The sequence below is a fragment of the Lipomyces tetrasporus genome (assembly GCF_029532465.1).
Source record: "Lipomyces tetrasporus strain NRRL Y-64009 chromosome Unknown POJ06scaffold_8, whole genome shotgun sequence".
In the NCBI taxonomy this organism is placed as follows: domain Eukaryota; kingdom Fungi; phylum Ascomycota; class Lipomycetes; order Lipomycetales; family Lipomycetaceae; genus Lipomyces; species Lipomyces tetrasporus.
Window position 1 is genome coordinate 921,565 of NW_026611603.1, and position 22,113 is coordinate 943,677.

General features: G+C 48.7%; 7 protein-coding genes across 7 annotated transcripts; 3 read left to right on the forward strand and 4 right to left on the reverse strand.

Moving 5' to 3' along the window:
* Positions 1 to 376: 376 nt before the first annotated feature.
* On the reverse strand, positions 377 to 1,304 carry POJ06DRAFT_269928 (uncharacterized protein; the record flags this gene model as incomplete). Its single annotated transcript, XM_056189409.1, has 3 exons — positions 377 to 985; positions 1,035 to 1,177; positions 1,259 to 1,304. The coding sequence occupies 3 exons, from the start codon at positions 1,302 to 1,304 to the stop codon at positions 377 to 379; spliced, it is 798 nt and encodes a 265-aa protein (XP_056042305.1).
* Positions 1,305 to 1,628: 324 nt separating this feature from the next.
* POJ06DRAFT_143531 (tRNA intron endonuclease) lies at positions 1,629 to 3,136 on the reverse strand. Its single transcript, XM_056184561.1, has 2 exons — positions 3,007 to 3,136; positions 1,629 to 2,808 (listed from the first exon to the last, which is right to left on the reverse strand). Exon 2 carries the CDS (start codon positions 2,806 to 2,808, stop codon positions 2,029 to 2,031), a length of 780 nt encoding a protein of 259 aa, XP_056042306.1. The 5' UTR covers positions 3,007 to 3,136; the 3' UTR covers positions 1,629 to 2,028.
* Positions 3,137 to 3,483: 347 nt separating this feature from the next.
* On the forward strand, positions 3,484 to 5,285 carry POJ06DRAFT_258193 (ADP-ribosylation factor family-domain-containing protein). Its single transcript, XM_056188241.1, has 6 exons — positions 3,484 to 3,715; positions 3,957 to 4,012; positions 4,077 to 4,113; positions 4,370 to 4,376; positions 4,461 to 4,873; positions 4,923 to 5,285. Exons 2-6 carry the CDS (start codon positions 3,965 to 3,967, stop codon positions 4,961 to 4,963), a joined length of 546 nt encoding a protein of 181 aa, XP_056042307.1. The 5' UTR covers positions 3,484 to 3,715; positions 3,957 to 3,964; the 3' UTR covers positions 4,964 to 5,285.
* A 692-nt stretch (positions 5,286 to 5,977) lies between these two features.
* On the forward strand, positions 5,978 to 9,542 carry POJ06DRAFT_143582 (adaptin N terminal region-domain-containing protein). The gene is made up of 4 exons (XM_056184562.1): positions 5,978 to 6,303; positions 6,375 to 6,696; positions 6,752 to 7,129; positions 7,182 to 9,542. Exons 1-4 carry the CDS (start codon positions 6,275 to 6,277, stop codon positions 9,279 to 9,281), a joined length of 2,829 nt encoding a protein of 942 aa, XP_056042308.1. The 5' UTR covers positions 5,978 to 6,274; the 3' UTR covers positions 9,282 to 9,542.
* Positions 9,543 to 9,589: 47 nt separating this feature from the next.
* Positions 9,590 to 10,658, forward strand: POJ06DRAFT_258199 (nucleophile aminohydrolase). The gene is made up of 3 exons (XM_056188242.1): positions 9,590 to 9,827; positions 9,899 to 10,028; positions 10,082 to 10,658. Exons 1-3 carry the CDS (start codon positions 9,653 to 9,655, stop codon positions 10,557 to 10,559), a joined length of 783 nt encoding a protein of 260 aa, XP_056042309.1. The 5' UTR covers positions 9,590 to 9,652; the 3' UTR covers positions 10,560 to 10,658.
* Positions 10,659 to 10,666: 8 nt separating this feature from the next.
* Positions 10,667 to 13,838, reverse strand: POJ06DRAFT_258202 (uncharacterized protein). The gene is made up of 2 exons (XM_056188243.1): positions 13,370 to 13,838; positions 10,667 to 13,314 (listed from the first exon to the last, which is right to left on the reverse strand). Exons 1-2 carry the CDS (start codon positions 13,800 to 13,802, stop codon positions 10,835 to 10,837), a joined length of 2,913 nt encoding a protein of 970 aa, XP_056042310.1. The 5' UTR covers positions 13,803 to 13,838; the 3' UTR covers positions 10,667 to 10,834.
* Positions 13,839 to 14,581: 743 nt separating this feature from the next.
* On the reverse strand, positions 14,582 to 19,714 carry POJ06DRAFT_213158 (general amino-acid permease GAP1). Its single transcript, XM_056185478.1, has 4 exons — positions 19,319 to 19,714; positions 17,830 to 19,263; positions 17,278 to 17,346; positions 14,582 to 16,448 (listed from the first exon to the last, which is right to left on the reverse strand). Exons 1-4 carry the CDS (start codon positions 19,633 to 19,635, stop codon positions 14,693 to 14,695), a joined length of 3,576 nt encoding a protein of 1,191 aa, XP_056042311.1. The 5' UTR covers positions 19,636 to 19,714; the 3' UTR covers positions 14,582 to 14,692.
* Positions 19,715 to 22,113: the final 2,399 nt, after the last annotated feature.

The window sequence follows — 22,113 nt, forward strand, 5'->3', positions numbered from 1 at the left end:
AAATGATAACTTGATGAGCTTAAATTCGATGTTATAGTAGTACCTATTTACGTAATTGAGGCAAATCGTGCATCCTTCTCGGAGCCTATGCCATGACTTTAGCCATTATTAATCAATTCCGAAATAATTCATCACTAGACAATCATCATTGCACGTATCCGACCTATGCACTGAGATCGCAGCAATCATACCAATATGAACATACTTCTAAGCTACATATGCCGACACCGAATACCCTATTGTACCCCCAGGCAACACCTGAAATCCCCACAACGCATTAACCGCACGAGATGACAAGCACCCACCAGATATTATAAAACAAAATGAGCTCCACAACCTCCTAATACTTCTCGCACAGATCTGCACGCTAACTTGATTAACTATAGTACAATCCTTTCATGTTGTCGCTGAAGATGCGGAACAATCCTCGTCCTCGTTCTCGACTGTCCGGACTGTCGGGTACTCTATACCGCTCATACATGTCCTCATATCCACGCCGTCTGGGACTTTGATGGAGGCGTGGCCTCTGGCTGCTGGCAGGCATCATTTGCGGATCGTAGACATATGCATCGGTCATCTTCTCATCAGGACTACCATCATCTTCGTCATCTGCATCATAAACTTCAGGTATCAAGTTAGACGGTGTTGTAATGGACTGATAACCCTGTTCCTCATCCCCGGTTCTCATTAAACTAGACGTCTCCCGATTGGCATCTATCTTTTCCCGCTCATCTTGCAAGGCATGGGAGACCCATACGAGAACCCGCCGTCGTGCAATCCATGTAGTCACAGCGGCCACGAGTATAACAACAACTACAGCGACCACGACCGCAACTACTGTACTCCACAAAGTGACTGACGAAACAGAGCAGCCCAACTGACGAGCACGAAACTCGTACCGTTCAGTAGGGAACGGACAAATGTCTCTATCTCTAATAGCAGCCAGTATACCGAGATGACCTGGATCGGGGACGCATACTTGTGACTGGACAATTAGTTCCTGCCTCAATAATGACGTTCTGTTCTAGACATACAAATGGACACCAGCCGCATGGCTGGGACGTCGGTGCGCCGATACATTCACGGCAATTCGTTGAATATTGTAAGCATTCTTGCATATAGCTATCTGGATCATGAATACCCATAAGCCGTAGAGCTACGTCCGTATGCGATGACACTAGGTAAATATCATGTATTAGCAGCGCTCACGTCACTGACAGGCTTCAGCTACCACCCTTCGCCCAAATCATTCACTCACGTGTGAGGTTGTCCATCAATACGATGGTCTCGATCATATCGCTCATGTTTGCCACTATGCCGCCTTAGAGCAACTTTCCTATAAAATCTGGAGCAACTGTTGCAATGATATCTGCAAGGACTATCCGATATGGACATGCCTTAAACCGATAACGACTACCTGCAGACTTGCTGATATGATTCAGAACCGTCTCCATCTATCAAAACAGAGTTTAGAGTTGCTATCAGTTACGCAGATGTGGCTCCACTGCCCCTGAATCCTACGTAATGGCGCAGTTGTGTCGCATTCGCCATAGCGTGGAGCCATTTAATGTCCTAAAGTTTTCGTTGACGTGGCGTTTGCTTTAGGAAACTATGACGTCAGGCACCAGCCCCGGCATCGCGCAATGCCATCGGGTTTATATTTCTATATTAAGGAATGATTGCGAACCACGATCACCACTTTAAATATTGTACACTGCTGTAAACTATCGCTTCATACTAAAGATTAAGGCGACCAGAACGGAATATATAGATACCATGATTGGTCTGGGTGCGCTCGACCATAACAAGTCATATACAGTCCAGATTGTTGGCCTCGTCTTATTACGCCTTTAATCTGGCACGCAATCTGCCAGAATCTGGCAATGAGCGATTGGCATTGTGCAAGTACACAGCTATCACAAAGAGACTGCATGCTTTTTCTGTCAGACAGGACACGCCATGCATGAATGAGCTATCCAAGGATCGAATCCAGCTTCATCATAATGTTCCAGCGAGCTAATATGATATCTAACCAAACCCCGCCCACTCAACACAAAAACTGACGAAATCCTCAATAGATTCGTCGCCTTCGCTTTCTATTATCTTTGACGAATCGAGTGCAGCAAGTTTATGCTGATCATCGTCAGGCACGTGACCACCAACCATCCACGCCTTCTTCACTCCAGTACCTAAACGCCCGGATCCAACTAGTTCGAGGAGAGAAAACTCCTCACCGTATCCGAGGCCACGGACAAGGTAATGAGAATGATAGCGCAAGGGATCGCCGGGATACGCAAGGAACTGCGATCCAAATCTCAATCCCGGCGAAATAAAGTAACCTCGCTTATGAAGATACTTATAAACGTCAAACCGGGGAGTGTCGTAGACTGCCGCGACGGATGACTCCGATAGCGCAATTCTGTTGGCAGTTGATATCGCCGGGGTTGTAAATGATACTAATTGACCTTGTGACTCAGACCCCGTTGACTCAAGCTCATTAATCTTGAGCTTAGCAGTGGCCTCGTCAATATCATTCTCGTCAACAGCAAGAATAACTTCATGGCTTGACCCTTCGTCAATTATACGAGCCACGCCCCTCTGTACAAGCAAAGCAGCTTCTTCAGGCATCAGCTGCACCGGAAGACCAAGAAATGTGCTTTGTTGTGGCACTTGAGGTAACGTGCCGACAAGAATACCAGCGACGTGATGATGATTGCGAAGTCGCTTGACGGCTTCAATATCAAACACAAAATATTCTCCATCGATAAAGCTAATGGATATCAAATCAGCTGCGTCATTGTCCACCATCTGCATCGAATTGTTAGCATCCTCATGGAAAAGAGAGTATCCATTGTACTAGCCAGTGAGAAAATCATAGTAGACAGTTACAACATGCACGCAGTGTCAGCCGAAGCCAAACTGCCCCTTCAGGGGATTGACAGATTATAAGTGGTTTTTAATCATATCTATAAAGGTGTCTGTAATGATAAAAATTGCAACGCTTACCTATTGAGCAGTCTTTGGAGGACACTGAAGTTGGCCTCTTCAAATCTTGAACCTGATCGAAGTCATTAGCAGTGCACAAATAACAACTAGAGCCGCCAATTGCGTGTTTATCGTGCGCAAGGATAGTTCAGAGCTTCTTAGAGGATATTTGCCAAACTCACGGAGAAAGGATCCCTCAGGCTAATGAAAACTTCATCATAAAGTCCATAACGATATTGCGAGGCTGATTACACATAAAATAAATACTTACCTATTAATCAACAAACATCTAAGATTTCACTTTCCTACGCGGAGAAATGATCGCAGACTTGTTTCAATAACGGCACTGTTTTATTTTTTTTTTTTGCGGAATGTGCCCTGTGATCCGAACGACGGCAGGGCTAAACAGAAGCCGTGAGTTAGTGATTCAGGGCTGACGACAAATGGTATCGCCGGCAAGGGGTGTCTACGGTTAGCCGTTTACCTCAACATTTGCCTCAATGAAGAGCTGGTGGTAGACACAGCCAGGGAGGCGCTGAGAATTGAGCAACCGCCGTCCACGCGCCCCCTTCCTGTTGCTGCCAGCCTGGCCCGCTGCTGCCAACCCGTCGTCTTTTCTTCTATAGCCCCGTCGTCCCTCAATCCTATCGCTTCACTCCCATCGGTACACGTTATTCCTAGTCGGCCCCGAATCCTATCTTTTATATCTAGCTAGCGACTCAGGCCAATTGTACGTGATTTCTTTTTATTGATGGAGCCGACGTTACGGTGATGGCCATGCCATATTTAGTGCGGCCGGTTATCTATCTGCTGTTTACTTTTCTGCAACCATCCATCTGTCCTCGCGTCCATCAACATCATTTCGTCTTCATCAATTAATTGAGGTCGTCCTGATTTGTTACGATTGCTCGATTGCTAACATTGTGGTACGCCGGCGTCGGACTCGACGTAGCGCGTACGATCATCTGTAGATTACAACATGGGTTTGTCTATTTCCAAGCTTCTTCAGGGTCTTTTTGGCCGAAAGGTTTGTACATCGATGCATTTTTGTCCATGTCGGGTTCAATTGCTCACATTTTACGTGTCTATAGGAGATGAGGATACTGATGGTCGGTCTTGATGCTGCTGGTGAGTTTGTTTCTTATTGATGCCCACAAGCATAAGGCTACACGCCAGGCATAGACGGCATGGAATTCTCATTCATCACCACATCGCATTTATCTTGTCGCAGTGATTGAGATAATATTCTGCGCAAGTGATTAATTCAGGATGGATTGCTTTGTGATTGGTGATGAATTGCGGTCGTCTTTTGGGTTGATAAAATTGTTACGGTTGTGTGGTATACTGACATGTGATGCGCTCTTTGCGCTGCATATACGCTAAGGCAAAACGTGAGTATAGGTATTTTATTTATTATATGCGACTTCTTGATTGAAGTGCAAATTAAATTTCTGGATATACTAACAGCAATGCAGCACTATCCTGTATAAATTGAAGCTCGGTGAGATCGTTACCACCATTCCTACAATCGGTTTCAATGTCGAGACTGTTGAGTACAAGAACATTTCATTTACGGTTTGGGACGTCGGTGGACAGGACAAGATTCGTCCTCTCTGGCGCCACTACTTCCAGAATACGCAGGGCATCATTTTCGTTGTCGACAGTAACGATAGAGAACGAATGTCTGAGGCCCGTGAGGAGCTTCAGAGAATGCTTAACGAGGATGAACTCCGAGATGCTCTTCTTTTGGTCTTTGCCAACAAGCAGGATTTACCTAATGCCATGAACGCTGCCGAGATCACAGAAAAGCTTGGTCTCCACTCACTTAGACAACGAGCATGGTACATCCAGGCTACTTGCGCTACCAGCGGTGACGGTTTATATGAAGGTACGTTTGTCGATAGTTGCTACCTACTTTCAGCTTTAACTGTCATTAGGTTTGGAATGGTTGAGCACAAACCTCCGCAAGCGTTCATAAAGCATAAAATACCACTAATTGGTCCGGTTTTATATTGTTACAGTCATTATTGTTACGCTCTAAATTGTTCGTTTCTATATTTTATTATTAGTAGCAATTTATGTTTCATCGATTTGTTTATGTGCGTTTAATTTAAGCGTTATGTGTGTTATTTAAAACGTCGTGTCGATTTTGTTACATTACAAAGCAAAACATATTTGCGGAGTTTGCAACTGTGGAAGTCCAATATCATTTGTGCGGAGTCAATATCCGATCGCAATGCTCGGAGATTTGAAGAGCTTCTGATCTACATCTTAATGTGGCATTTATGTTTAGAGTAGATTCGCACGCATGCTTGTAGACCTTTATCATACTTGCGCTTACGGTTGTGGTCCAGCGCCAACGTCAGGAATCCATTACGACGACTAGACGGATAGCAGTGACACGTTCCGCAACAGAGAGACAAGATTTACCTCTCATTTCTAGTACATCAAAACATGCAATTGTAATCTGGCGCGCGCATGGGGTCGATAAAATCAGATGTCTTATGCGTAACACGCCGTTGCTGTACACCGTTCAAGTCACCAGCAGCTGTAACATAGCATCGTGATTGTTTTCGACGTCACTAACTGCGAACTGTCTCAATTGGGTCTGGAATTATTGTAAGTGATGTGTGTCAGACACATATGATTGAAGATGATAGGCACGAGACCAGGAACTAGACGGTATCTTAATTCAGCTCTTAAACACATGTAGTAGAATATATTGCGAGCTGTAAATTGGACACTGTGTGATTTCAAGTCGAAAACAGATAAATAAGTATATTTGTTAATGCACTATATATTAAATTAACTTGTCGTAATGCTACTTCATCACGACAGCATCGTCTTCGATAATTCTGTCAGATATTCTTGATATTATTGTCAACATATAACAGGAGTTGAGGCCAACCGTATGCTACAGGAAGAGTTCGAAATGTGGACACTCTCTCGAATTATTGCAACTGACCCGAACAATATTATTCACAATGTTGACTTTTTTACAGCCGTAGATGTCGATTCGTCGCGGCCTGATAGCGCCAAGTGTCGCGTGCAGCCCTAACTTACGCGCGCGAGCAACTGCGAGCTGTCGAGACTACGGGCCCGAGCTTCAGTGAGACGCCCGGCTTATCATCCACGAGTATGCCAGCGACGGGTTGTTACTCTGTCAGTTTGTATTGCAGGCTTGTCTGACGGCATTTTGTTTTTTTGTTCAGTTTGGTGTATTGGTTTATAGTCGCATTTGGCATTAACATTTGCATATGAAGCTGGGAGCACCCGTATTTAGGAAACCATGTCGACACGAGTAAAGAAGACGCCCTTGTGAGTGTTTATATCTGGGCCACTGCTGCCATTGTTTTGTCAATGGAATATTCTATGCTAATGAAACATAGATTCAAGAAGTCGTTGCACGACTTAATTCGCGGCATCCGCGGCTGCAAGGATCCGGCAGCGACGGACAAATATATCCGAGACGCGATATCAGAATGTCGGCAAGAGGTGCTTTCACAGGATATGGATGTCAAGACCATGGCGGTGCTGAAACTGGCATATCTGCAAATGCTGGGATACGATATGTCTTGGGCGTCGTTTAATGTGCTCGAGGTCATGTCGTCGCCAAAGTTCGCACAGAAGAGAGTTGGCTATTTAGCTGCTATGCAGAGCTTTGGCGTGGATACGGATGTTTTAATGCTGGCTACAAATATGTTGAAGAAGGTGAGAATATGAAGGTCGCTTGGAATGAAGGCATATGTTTGACCGCCGTCTTTAGGATCTGGCCTCTTCCAACCATCTTGATGTTGCCATGGCAATTAGTGGACTCTCAAATATCGTCTCGCCGAGTTTAGCTCGCGATCTGGCCGAAGATCTTATAAAGATGATGAATCACTCAAAGCCATACGTGCGAAAGAAAGCAGTTATGGTTATGTACAAGATATTTCTGCAATTTCCGGAGGCATTACGGACGTCATTTCCAAGACTCCGTGATAAACTTGAAGATCCCGAGATATCGGTCGTTTCGGCAACTGTTAATGTCATTTGCGAGCTTGCAAAGAAGCATCCAAAGAACTATCTTCCTCTTGCGCCACAGTTATTTAACATTCTTACCACGTCCTCAAACAATTGGATGCTTATCAAGATTATCAAACTGGTACGTAGTAGAATTTATACATAGGCATGGATTGCAATCTTACACTTGATAGTTTGCATCTCTGGCTCCCATTGAGCCACGGCTGAAAGCGAAGCTGATTCCGCCGATAACGAACATCATACAGACAACCACAGCGATGTCTCTCCTATACGAATGCATTAACTGTATCGTGTCCGGTGGCATGCTAAGCAAAGACGACGAACAACTTGCTACTATGTGTGTCGGCAAACTTCGCATATTTTTTGAAGAGACAGATCAGAACCTCAAGTTCGTTGGATTACTGGCATACAACAAAATTGTTCTTACGCATCCACTTCTCGTCGCTCAAAATGCTGACGTTATCATGGACTGCATGGATGATCCTGATTTGTCAATACGTGAGCGCGCAGTCGAGCTGGTGGTGTACCTTGTCAATACCGACACCCTCTTTGAAGTTGTCAAGAGACTGATGCTGCAGCTAATTCCGCAGTCTCGAGACCAGGTACTACCCGAACATTACCGAACTGAAGTCGTGCGTCGAATTCTAGACATGTGCTCCAACAATACATACGCCAACGTAACAAATTTCGAGTGGTACGTCGCTGTTCTGGTTGACCTCGTCAAGATCACAGAGGGCGTAAAGGATATTGGAGCGGAGATCGGCATGGAGCTTCAGAACGTTGCAGTTCGCGTTCGTTCAGTTCGCGACTACGCTGTCGGCGCTTCAGTGCGTATGGTAACAGACAAAGATATCATGATTAAGAATCCAGGAGTTCTTAAGTATGCGGGATGGATTGTTGGTGAATACGCGATTTATCTGGACAATCCAGAATTCATTCTTGATGCAATTGTTAATATTGATCGGCAAACCCTTTCCGATGACATCAAGGCTGTGTATATTCAGGCAATTCCCAAGATTTATTGCCAGTATGCCGGAAGCGATCGCATTCCATGGACCCACTCTCGCACACAAGAGATGTTTCAACTGACTGAGAATATCGTGTCATACCTTGAGAAGTACTCGACATCTATGGATATCGAGGTACAGGAACGCTCTGTTGAGTTCCTGGAGATGTTCAGATTGATTGCGCTGGCTATCAACGAACGGCCGACCGACGATTCTGACTTGACGTCACCTGCTCTGGTTTCACAGGCAATGCCGTCAATGTTCAATTTTTGGGAACTCAATCCTGTCTCGGCTAAAGCACAAAAGCGAATTCCAATCCCGGAAGGGCTCGATCTGGACGAAGAATTTAACGTGCCGGTTGTATATTCCGAGTCCGAAGACGAGGAGGAAGCGTTATTACGAGAGCAGATTATGAAGCAGCAAGAGTTAAATTCTAGTAAGAATATTAATGCCGCCTCACCGAGCGTCACTGTTAAGACCAAGAGTAAATCAAAGTCATCGCGAGAGGCTGCCCCATCGGAATCTGAAGACGAGGAAGAAATGGAACGGCGTCGACACGAGCGACGACGGCGTCAAGCTGAAGATCCGTACTACATTCTGGAGTCCGACAAGGTCGCTTCGAAATCTCGCAAGCCGCGGCGCGATTCGGAGTCGTCGGAATCGTCAGGTCCTGAAGATCCAATGAAGAACGAGAAGCTTGATATCGATTCTATCCCGATCATGAAGCTTGAGATTGCATCCATTGCCGCGCCAGTGACGAAGAAGAAGTCTAAGCGACATCGTACTCAGCTTGCACATGTTGAGATTGCTAAGGAGGAGACTTTTGGCGACGAACACGACGCAAGTGGTGATCCGGAAGAAATTGCACAGCGGAGATCTTCGGCTCGGGCGGCTTCTCACAGGGCCAAAAACATTTTACGGGTCGATGCTCGTGGACTGGAGAACTATGATTTGGATAGTGCTGATGAGGATGAGGCTGATAGACAGGAAGTGGAGAAATTCAAGGCCGAGATTTTGGAGGCTCGGAAAAATGCGGCTAAGGCTGCTGAAGAGGAAGTTAAGGCTACTCACATTGTCGTCAAGAAAAAGAAGAGGAAAGCAAAGTTAGTTAAAAAAGTCAAGAAAGGGAAGGAGAAGAGTGACGACAAGGCCAGTCAGAAGCCAGCTGAGGAGGATAACGAAAAGAACGACGACAAATCTCAGGAGAAGGTCGAAGAGAAGGTCGAGGAGAATGCCGAGGAGATGATAGACGGAAAGGAGGAATGATTAGGATATAGTGCTGGCATAGCATAAATGAATTCATTACGACAATTTTATTGAGCATTTACTTCGCCGATTACAAGGGGAGTCACAAGATGTACATACAAATAATGATGAAATAGAGTATCCCTGGACATTTGCAGTCTATTGATGAGCAAGAAAGCTAAATATCTCGGAATTGTATTATAGTTAGGTTTTGTTGAGGAAGCCGTATAAGCAGTGTTTAACGATGACTGTCCGGCTGATGGTCGATTACGAAGGTTAGGGTACTTCGAAGTGGTGCGTCAGCGCCGCTGTCTTCTATCAACTTCACCTATATAGCTCCACAAACGGCCATCATTCGACCAAAGATTTCCTTTAAAGTCTCATAGCTAGCCATGGATCATATGCCAGAGAACTGGGGTCGACCCCGATCGGATGTTTACGGTGTATACAACCCGGCCATCCACAATGCCGGGCCAACGACTCACACCCAACAGCCTTCGATCACTGGTACCAGTGTCATCGCGATCAAGTATAACAAGGGCGTCATGCTCGCTGCTGATAACTTGGGTTAGTGACGACCATATCCTAGGATGTGGAGAGTGCGTGGATGTGATGAGCTGGTGCTGATTGGTGAATAGCCTCGTATGGATCACTGGCACGGTTTACAGATCAGGAACGGCTGATCAAAGTCGGCAAGGAGACCGTCGTTGGATTCAGCGGCGACGTGTCAGATATGCAATACCTTGAGCTTCTCCTCGAGCGATTAATGTTAGTGGTAATATTTAGTTGTTCAGCAGTGATGGTGTGGCTGACTCATGAAGAATTGAGGACAACTACGACCAAGACGGACATAATCTCCGGGCGCCTCATATATACGAGTATCTCTCCCGGGTGATGTACAATCGTCGCAGCAAGATTGATCCCCTTTGGAACGCGATTCTTGTTGCGGGTAAGAAAGATGATGGATCGCCATTCCTCGCCTACGTTGACCTGCTTGGTGTCACGTACTCCGCTCCCACCATCGCGACCGGTTTCGGCGCCTATCTTGCAGTTCCGTTGCTTAGAAAGATCGCTTCAGATGACGGCGACGAGAAGATGATTACTGAGCAACAGGCTCGAGCTGCCCTTGATGAGTGCATGAAGGTTTTGTTCTACAGAGATGCGCGAAGTTTGGACAAGTACAGTGTGGCTACTGTTACTACTGATGGGGAGGTCACCATTGAACAGAACGTTAGATGTAAGGACATGAGCTGGCGGTTTGCGGATCATATTCGGGGGTATGGCACCCAGACGATGTAAGCAGAATTGGCGTCGGCTAGTTTTTCTTGTAGTATATAAATCGCAAATGGCATCTTTCACTACTGCTTGTTAAGCGATATTAGACCGAGTGTTTTGGACAAAACTGCCCCTTCTATATTAACTTGTCTGTACATTTTCCTACACGGTAAAGGCTCAAAACCACCTGCAATTTATCCCAACGACAAAAGAAAACACTCGCAACAGCGCATAGTAAATCATATGGTACAGTCCTTTATTATACATTTTAGCTAATCGCCACCAATTCTGTGCCATAATCATAAAGGAATATCTTCACCAAGCCCTCGATCATCATCCCACAATCCAGGATTAGTCCCTTCCAAACCATCGTCGATGTCGCTCTGTCCAACGTTATAGACCCCGTCAACAGGGTTACCATAGACAAGTGTCTTGTAAATGCATGTATACGCCTCTGCGCCCCAATTTTGTAAGAATCTGAAAAATACGTTATTAATCGCGACTCTTTTAAGTACTCGAGCGGCTGGCCGCGCGAGTCTGAACGACTGCAAGTGGAACGGCCCATTGATGTCGTAGGTAAACCTCCCGACCATGACATATTTGTCCTTTTTCATGCACGACTTTGCCTTTGTGCCGACGTCGGTTTGTGGCCGCTTTGGCGCTTTGATCTCAATGCGATCGCCACCTTCTTTCACGTTGATTTGCCGGGTAGAATAAACTCCATCCATCGCATCACACAATTCCGACCTCTCCTTGTCATGGTTCACCTCAACCCAAAACTCAAACTCTTTCGGAGCGCTTCGCACATCTCTGGCTAAGCTCTTGGGTATATGATTAATAGCAACTTCGTCTACGTAGATCCACTCAGATAGGCGAATTCCCAGGCTGCCTTCTTGTCCAGGAAATGCCCAGCAGTGCCCTAGCGCGAGTTCGGGATCGAGGGCCTCCGATGGAGTCGGAATTTCCTTTGACAAGAGCGAAGACAACGCGTTCCATGATCCTGAACCACCTCCATATGGATCAAACGTTTGAGATGTTGTGAATGGATTTGAGCGTGCGCCGGATTTGAAATCGGCGAAATCGTGCTTGCGAGCCAATCCGTCCTGGAATCGCATCAGGGCCTCGTCGATAAGCGTATCGATTGCTGACTGAGTTAAATTCACCGAAGATCCGCTACCGCCACTGACAGTGCTTGTAAATGCCGCCTTCGCAACTGAATCCGTAACCAGCTTTTCAAGTTCGCCTTCAGAATCGCGAAGCTTGTGAACAAATTCGTCTTTCACGGACTCCATCTCTCGCCGGAGAAGGTCTAAGAAATAGCCTTTGGACACAAACGAATCCCTGTCGTCAAGCTTGCCATAATAACCTTGAATATGGGCGTCGAGGTAAGAATTCAGTGTGTCCTCGTTCCTAATTAGAAACTCCTCCCAAGATACAGTGTTCTCTTCTCTCTTTTCTGATTGTGAAAAGTAGTTTCGAAACTTCTCAAGTTGCGATTTGGAGTCCTCCACTTCTGTCTTGGAAGGAAACGCGGCTTGTAAATACTTCCAAAATTCCGGTACAATATACAGGGATCCGTCATCCTCAAACCTTACTGGTAGTCGTTCCGGCAAGATCTTGTCTATAGCATTTATAGCTGAATCCTGCACTATGGATGCCATTCGAGACACCGCGTCGTTGACTTTAGACTCAAGATCCGTCAAGCTCGAGCCCACCACTTGGATCTGCGTGTCGTGGGATTGAACTTTGCCTTCCAGCGATTTGAACTGCTCCTTAGCTGATGTCATCGCCGCATTAGTCTCGGCCAGCATGGCGAATATATTCGCGACCTGTGAGTCAAGGCTCGCGAATCGGCCGTTTGAGACGCCGTCGATAGCTTGCACACGCTCCGTTAACTTTCCAACCGATTCTTCAGCGTCTTCATGCCGAGATTGAAATTTCCGAAATGCAGAGCTGAGGGCCGAGTAAGACTCCTGGGCGGCGGCCGCGGACTTTGATAAGTCAGATTTAAGCTGGTTAAACCCGTCTGACGAGGCGAATTGCTGGACCAACGAAGACTTGACCGCTTCTTGTATACCGCTTACTTTGGCCTCCTCAGCCTTGACATATTGAACGTATTCGTTCTTGAAGGCCTGCGAAGTTGAAGAGATCTTGCCAAGCTTTGACTCTAGCTTAAGCAACCGACTAATAACCTCTTCGTTGGTTTCTGGTGCTCTTAAAGGTGTTTCGAAAGGGGGGAAAATCGAACGGAGCCTGGCCACAACTGTTCCGGAATTGACTGATTGTGAGACAAAATTGGCACCAAGAGCTGTGAGTACAAACAATAACGAGAACAATAAGGCGTTTTTGGAGAACACTGGAGCAAGAAGGCTTTTTGCATACATCAGCAATGTGAATAATTGAATTTTTAGTAAGGATCCAATTGCAATGACCTGATCAACTCCGGTCATCTCGGGTAGTTGCTCGTCCAACATCTCCTGATCAATCAGATTGTCTTGTTCGTCAATCTGCGAGCTATCTCGGTCTAGTCTAGCTTGCATGAGCGTGTTATCTATGGAAGCATTCATGCCGATCTGCGCGTACGCAGCATCTTCTTCGCGAAAACTGTAGTTGGGATCCATCTCTGGTGAAACTTGTCGTGAAGCCATTGGTGTAGAGCCACCAGAATCTGAATATCTCGAACTGAGACGCGGCGATCGACGAGGATAACCTGATTTACTACCATTTGAGCTCCTTGACGAGACAAACGAGACTGCGCTCTCTTTATCCGACTCGCCGTCTGTCGCAACTGCATGTTAGCACGCCCGACCGACTCGAAATCCACTTCGACATACCAATTGATCTAACGAGACTAGAGCTCCGTAACGATCTTTTCCGCTCGTTCGCGACGTTTTCATTTTGCTCGCTCAACGGCCTCGATTTCCTCGTCGACCGGGTCACAGATCGGGTACCATATACATGCGCATCCGCTGGTTGTTCTCGCTCGGGCGTGATCTGACTCCGTCTCGGCCTGGGCGTCATTATATTATCCTGGGCAACCGATATACTCTCCAGCACGTCTGTCTCATCTGATTCGTCGTCATACACGAGAGGTCGTCCGCGCTCTGTGAAGGACGAAAGCGTTGCCGCAGCAGCTGCGGCAGCAGCTGGTTGCTGAAGCAGACTTGGATGACGTCCCGGGGGTGCGGACGGGACGTTGGGTGGAATTACTGGCTGACGCCGATTTGTGCGAATCCTGCGGGTGCCTACCGGGGTTGTTGTGAACATCTCCCGATGGGCAGTTTGTGGGTGCTGACGCTGTTGCAAAGAGGAGTGAATTGTTGGTTGAACGCGCTGGAATTGTTTTGAATTTCCATTCTGGCTGGCACGGGACCCTTATGTTGACCGTATGATGTGTACGTCCCATTCGCTCATCCCACATTTCCTCTCATAGAAATGGTCGAGTAGATCAATAATCAGCGCAACATCGACATATATGGTCATAGTGCACTCAAAAGAACTTATACTGCAGGTAGAATGGTAGATAGCCATATAGTTTTTGTAATTACTAATGCGATATCATACATTATGCTACATGGAAGTAGACGGTTCTTTGCTCAGCTACTGTCCTTTTCTCCTCGCTCCTGTATATTTACCTAACGACAAATAATGCAATTGTCTTCCATTGACTCCCGTCTTCTAAGCGACAGCCAATTACCTCACCATCGTCGCACATTCGTTACCCAACCACTGCTTCTTCAACATGCACGGATCACATCCAAAACTCCGCGGCGTCTTTGAACTTTGCGGCCAGGGACCATGAGTGCACCCTGCGTCCCGCAACGTCACTGGATTTAAATATGACATATACTAAACCGTGCGGGGCGAGCCATCGAACAAACTTCGTCTGTTCGACATGTCCGACATATTCCGACACGGCTGTGGTTGCTGTACCTTCCGCATGAACATTTGGACGACAAGCTTTGGCTCTGCTTGGCGCATCACGACCACTGTCTGCTACATCAAGCCCAGATTCATGTTCAATTGTCACAAAAATATTACATACTCCATATTTCCAATTTAAACCTCATTCCAAAATAGTACAACTGTGATTCGTAACGAAAATTATACTTGCAAGTTAATGAATTCATTTCTGTTCCTGACTGGCTCGCCTGTGCTCAGCACCAGAACTTATACACTCTATACGCGGTACTACGCTGTGTTAATTCCTTGCGCTCAGCCTGTAATTCCTCGACAATGGCAGGATCATCTACCTTGCGCAACCCGCTGACCACATCCGCCAGTGAGGGTTTAACAACCTTTGTCTTCCGCACAATCTTATGCAGGACGAAAAACGCCAGCACGACCGGCGCCGCGAGATACGATTGAAAGAAAACTTTGAGGTTGGGCGGGCCGGTGTGAGGTGCGACTGCGATCCAAAATTGCGCGACAAGGACGAGGAGGTTGAGGAGTAGGCCCAGGTAGGAGCCGACTACGCCTGGTTGCGACCTGAACGCGAGTTCTTCAAGCGTGTGACCCTGGACTTTCCATGCGCGGCGGAAGAGGATGTGTGCAAGGCAGACGGAGCTCCAGGTGAAGATGGACGAGAGGCCAGATAAGGCGAGGAGCCAGTTGAAAATCTCGCCTTCGGCACGCGAGGCGGATATGAATGCGAGCAGGCCAAAGCTGGAGGTCACGAGGACGGCCGCGAGCGGGCGACCTGCTTTGTCGATGTAGGAAAGGAACTTGGGGGCCAGTCCCATTTCGGACAGGGATGTCAGCGTGCGGGAGCAGCCGTATACAGCAGAGTTGCCGACTGACAGGACAGCAATCAGGATGACGACGTTGATGACAGAGGGTAAGCCGGAGATGCCGGCGTTCTGAATAGCTATGACGAAGGGTGAGGCAGCCACGTCGACATGTGACGTGGCGCCGAGCAGCTGTTGGTTGTTGTAGGGCACCAGAAGGCCGACGAGGGTCAGAGAGACAATGTAGAACAGAGTGATACGCCAGAAAACTTGCTTGACAGCGGAAGGAAGCGTCTTGCGCGGGTTCAGCGTCTCCGCCGCGGCGAGACCAACGAGTTCGGTGCCGGCAAAAGCAAATGCAGCAGTAACAAACACAGAACAGAGACCTTTAAATCCATGACTGAATGCGCCAGGATCACGCCAGTACTTGCCGCCGATATATCCACCGACGGGGCCGCCACCACAAACAAGCACAATACTGAGAATACTGAACCCAATGACAGCAATGACCTTGATCAGCGAAAACATGAACTCGGCTTCACCGTAGCCCTTGACGCCGAACAGATTGATCGCGACGATGACGACCCAGAAGACGGCGATCCACACGGAGTTGTTGACATGCACATGCCAGTACTGCAGCGTGATGGACGCTGCGACGAGTTCGAGCGGGAAACAGACAAGCCATTGCATGGCGTAGTTCCAGCCCATGGCGAAACCCCAAGCGGGGTCAATGAAGCGAGTAGAATACGTCGAGAACGATCCGGCGACGGGGAAGGCGACCGCGAGCTCGCCCAAGGCGTGAACGACCGTGAACAGCATCAGACCGACGAGCGCAAACGCGATAAGGAGCGCGCCTGGACCGCCGTCACTGAGGGCCTTGCCCGAGTTGACAAACAGCCCGGTGCCGATTGAGCCTCCGATTGCGATCATCTGCAGGTGACGGCCCTTGAGGCGGCGCGCGAGGGGTGAATCCGCTGTGCGTTTGACTGCGGCTTCCATGTCGTAACCGTCGGTGTTGGACCTGCTGCTGCCGTAGTTGGCGAGGTAAATCTCGTTCGGCCGGAACGAGTCGACGAACCGATCCCACGCGGATCCTGTCGCGGACGGGACGACAGCCACAACCGGACCTGACTCGACATCAGGTCTTTTGGATTCAGCAGACATCTGAGTGCGTGTGAGGAATGTGCTACGGCCAATGCTATTGACACAAGGAGTGGCGAGTCTGGAAACAGGGAAAGAGGAGCCTCCGGCCGACGTGATGTTCGGGTTCAACTTATAGTCAAGGAAATCGCATAGCTGTCGCGAAGTGCGCAAGAACTCGTCCTTGTATCCGAATCTCCGAAAATAGTAATACCGGAATATCGCAAGGGATCGACAACAGACGGCGCGTGATCAGATGAGAACAACAAGGAGGATACTCGCCAATTCGGGCTGATTGTATTCCACAGCAAATCAGATCTTCGGTAAATCGTCCAGTCGGCCGTTCGAAGGTGACGGCAGTAAATTGAAATTGCTGATATCGATAAGCTTAAGCGCATTGATAATGTGGTATTCTGCATACGCTGTCTGACGCATGCAGAGTTGGGCGAGGACGCTGACTCGTCCGAATCAAAATCACACCTAGTCGTGGGCTGTCGCTCTGAAACTCACAACACATTTCGCAACACAGAATGAGCACAGTGCCTATTTTGCATGCAAAGAAGCCAGACAGCAAACCTAGAGTGTGCGATTAGAGAAGGGAGGATTATATTGGAATGTATTAATGTATTCCGCTAAACAAATCGAGACAGATCGAAAAGATGTGGGCACATAGTAATATACTAGCAGCAAACGCACACAAATCCAGCTACCTAATTTCAATAATTGACGAACTAGCAGCTTAAACACTTATGGTTGCCGAAATTCGGGAAGCGAGAGGAAGGAGACGGCGCAGCGTTCTCAAGGCCGTCGGCCATCCCAACGTCCGGCCGCCGGCCGCCGCACACCAATCCCACTTCACCAAAATATCCGCGGACATTCCCACTGTCCCGCACAGTCGCGTACCGTGTTCAATATCAGTTTCGATATTCAAGACATGGTCTATGCTCCAAAGCTAAGACTTTGCCATATTTCTATCAAACAGGACAAGAGATCGAACTAACTTTGATATGCAGGGACATTCTCCGCGGGGAAATCCCACGGAGCAGGTACGTACGCACAGATGTTTTATACTACTTGTCCTTTCATATGCCAGAATGAACTCTGCTGGCTGCCTCAAGTTTCGCGAATTTTGAGACCGCTTCCGTTGGAAACCAAAGATGATCATGATGACACATCTGGAGCATGGGGCGGCAGCGCGTCCGATTCACTACCGAGATCATCTGGTGACCAATACAAAATGTATGCAACTCATGCGGTAAGCTTTATTGAACTGATCTTCTGTTCGACCCTTTTTTCTTCATGCTCGTAACATGTAACCATCATCTCATATATTACAAACCACTTTTATACTAGTTTATTCGACAAGCAAACAACCAAAAACAAGGCCAAGCGCCCAATTACAGAAACAACCGGGCTAACACCAGAACTTGTAAATGCGAATCAAAATATTGCGTTGCTTCAATGCCTCTCTCTCTGCCTTCAATTCTGCGACCAAGGCAGGAATGTCGACTTCGCGGCGGCCGCTGACCAAATCCGCCTGCGAGGGACGCACGAACGGGGTCCTCTTCCAGACCTTGTAGAAGATGTAGAACGCGATAACGACAGGCGCGGCGAGATAGACCATGAAGAAATCGGACGCGTTGGGAGTGCCGCCAACAGGCCAGACCGCGATCCAGAACTGTGCGACAAGGACTAGAAAGTTGAGAATGAGACCGGCGTAGGAGCCGATGACACCGGGATGTGACTTGAACGCGAGTTCGTCGAGGGAGTGGCCTTGGATTTTCCATGCACGGCGGAACAGGATGTGCGCGAGACAGACGGATCCCCAGGTGAAGATCGAGGATAAACCGGAGAGGGCGAGGAGCCAGTTGAAGACATCGCCTTCGGCGGGAGAAGCGGAGACGAAGGCGAGAAGTCCGAAGATGGATGTGACTATGATTCCGACAAGCGGACGACCGGACTTGTCGATGTACCCGAAGATCTTCGGGGCCTGATTCATTTCGGCGAGGGAGGCGAGCGTGCGGGAGCAGCCGTAGATAGACGAGTTGCCGACAGACAAGACAGCAATCATAATGACGACGTTCATGACGGAAGGCAGGCCCGAGATTCCAGCATTTGTGATCGCGATGACGAAAGGCGATGCGGTGGCGTCAACTGATGACGCACCGAGAAGGTGCTCGTTGTCGTAAGGGACAAGAAGGCCGACAAGCGTGAGGGCGACGATGTAGAAGAGAGTGATACGCCAGAAAACCTGCTTAACGGCAGTGGGGAGTGTCTTGCGCGGATTCGCGGTCTCAGCGGCGGCAAGACCGACGAGCTCTGTGCCAGCAAACGCAAACGCGGCAGTGACGAAGACGGAGCAGAGACCCTTGAAGCCGTGGTTGAATGCACCAGGCTCTTGCCAGTACCTGCCGCCAATGTAGCCACCAACGGGGCCGCCGCCGCAAACAAGCACAACGCCAAGGATGATGAAGCCAATAACGGCGATGACTTTGATCATAGAGAAGATGAACTCGGCCTCACCATAGCCTTTGACACCAAAGAAGTTGATCACGACGATGACGACCCAGAAGATGGCGACCCAAACGGCGTTGTTCACGTTAACGTTCCAGTACTGCAAGGTGATGGACGCGGCGACAAGCTCAAGAGGGAAGACAACGAGCCACTGCATGGCGTAGTTCCAGCCCATGGCGAAACCCCACGCCGGGTCGATGAACCGAGTCGAGTAAGTCGAGAACGAACCAGAGACGGGAAAGGTGACGGCAAGTTCACCAAGAGCGTGGACAACGGTGTACAACATGAGACCGATGATGCCGAAGGCGATCAGGAGCGAGGCCGGTCCTCCGCCGTTGAGAGCTTTTCTGTACCCAGTTAGAAAGGAAGGCACGGACAGACACACACAATTTCGAAGCGTACCCAGAGTTCACGAACAGACCGGTGCCGATAGAGCCACCGATGGCGATCATCTGCAAGTGACGGCCCTTGAGGCTGCGAGCCAGAGGAGACTCGGCAGTGCGCTTTGCCGCAGCCTCCATGTCGTAGCCGGACCCATGACTCTCCATGTTGCAGCTGGCGACATAGACATCGCACGGCCGGAAGGAGTCGACGAAGCGACCCAAGGCGGTCGTGGGAACCTCAGCGACCTGACCGGCATAGTTTGACTGGAAAGAGGAGTCAACAGTAGTGGTCTTATAGGCGGGAAGACTCTCCTCTTTGGAGTTCTTTTCGGACATGGTGGTGGATGTGAATGTGAATGTGAATGTGAGAAGTGTGAACTGATGACAGGAGCAGAGAAGACAGACCGACACACAGAGGGAAATGCACAGTTATATAGTGACAGATCAGACATACGAATCTCGTAGCAGGCACTGGCTCTTTGGCATGGCTAGAGCCGTGTGTATCAGGCGCGTGCACTGGGCAGTGTGAAGGCCACTGGGCAGTGTGAAGGGAAGGAAGACCTCGAACATGCGTGTCGCGACTGTGAGGCGGCGTGTCGATAGGTACAATTGAGGCGGGTAACAGTACGTGTTTGTAGGACCAGCCCTTGCCCTTACCATTGTGCTCATCCTGGTAGGCAGCGCCACCGCAGCCATTCACTCTTCTAGCGGTAATTTGTTCGAGTCGGCTGTCGGCTTACAGATGGATGAATGGCTGATGGGACGGAGGCGCCTGCTTTGGCGTTTATGCGGGCGCACCTTATAGAGAAGTAGTGTGATGGGGAGATGAGTATACGCATGTGGGCGGCGGAGAGGCACCGACATTCTTTCACACGACCCGTCGGCTCATCTCCCGCTAGCCTTCAAAATATCCGTTCGCTCAGTCAGTTAACTGGATTCGATGGTATATCTGTCGGGTTGGCTCGGAATTCAGCTGCTCAGTAACAAGGGCCAGTAGGTAATCTTTGATATCTAATGAGAGATGCGGCGGACGAGTCGCCTGAGTCAAAGTTGTACCCTTATCTAAAGTTTCTGCCCGTGTGCTCGACTCTCGTCGACTTTATGCCCCGGGCGTTTAGACCGGCAAGAGCACCGGCCAACTTCTCCCAATTCGCAATTTCGAGAGCCAGGCGACATTTCGCGCATATCCGTCGTTCCGCAAAATCGTCGAAAGATTAAGCCAGGCAAACCAGTCGGACAAGGAAAAGGTGACAACTGACAAAGCAAGTCGTCAAATGAATACGAATGGCGCCTCGATGGGCGCCACACGGCGCCTCTGGATGCGCCACTGAGATCATGTCTCGCAGCAACAGTCGCCGCGAAGGCCGACTACAGCCGTTTCTTGAGTGCAGACAAAATTTTTTACGGATTACTTGCAGAATATTCCGTAGACGGCAGAGACATTTCGAGCCGAGGGACAACTGGTGATCGGCGTTGAGATCTTGTCGATTGGCCAAATCCGAATCCGAGAATGATAGTGACTTTCAAACCTATGACAAATCCCGGTCGCAGTGGCCAGCTGGCTCGTTCGAGTACAGCCCTGAGGCACGAGCTTTCTCATCTTCCGTACTCCACTCTGGTCAGAAAACGGCAAAATTTGGCGAGCTGGACCATTACTGACTAGAACGTGACTAGTTCTACAACAAGCTCGGCGCCCTCTCATTCGGCCGTCGTTCCAGGTCGATGACATTTCGAGAGAGGCGGTGAGGGAACAACATTAGGTACAGTTGTGGGCCGTCATTGGTGGATGGAACCTTCCGAAACCAACTTCTCGGCAAGGGACTGGGTCCCACTAATGCCCGGCATTTGTCAGGAAGTCGCGCCCGGCCACGACGAGAGATTTTCCGATATCGATAGAACTCCATAGACGACTGCAGCACATACGATATCGAGGAGACGAGTCATCCATCAGGAAATACAGTATAATCCTACGTGCTGTATATGTAGAAAATATCGATATCCATTGACGCGTGCATTAAACAAATCAGGAACAGGCAATAACGAGCGATGTGCAAAAATCATTCTCGGGCACTTTTAAGTTAGCTCCGACGCAACCACACCTTATTAATCTGCATTGGTGCCGGATACGGGGCGACACTGTGTCGAGCGGGGGCGGTACGAAATGCCGCACTCGTGACGGTGTGGTGACGGCGAGAAGCGAAAATGTGCGAATCCAAGCCATGTACTTGGCCCACCCAACGATCATCATCGGATATCAGTCGTACCCAGAACTGCGGCGACGACTTCCAAGAATCACGCGTTATCTGCCTTTTTGCACCCAACCAGTCTAGTCCAGATAGCCACGCCAAGCCCATCTATCTTGTTGCTTACGGTGGTGGAGCACTTGGTATTGATCCATGCACTGCCCCATGTTCCGCTAATAATATCCAGAGGTCCAAGAAAAAATAACTGCCATATCCTGTCGGTCTGCTTATATCCGGCCCAGCCTTCGCGGAGCCACGGCGTTCATTTGAGATCGCCGACTATTTGATCACGGCCGATTCTTGGTCCACTAATTTAGCAGCAAATGCAATAGAAGAATGGGTGGATAGACCATCCACGCGATCAAATATCACGAGATGCCTCACCAGGCACTGTGGAGAGACACCAGACAGGAGACAAACGCACTGACGACCAAGCACGAGACCGAGGATACCCGAGATGACCATCCGGGTTAGTTCCCTTATTCCATGCTCCTTGGGGAGAACTTGGACCGTGTCTGCGAGTCTGTGAAATTTTGCTAATGCTTGGCTCGCTGTCGGGTCCATGTTTGCA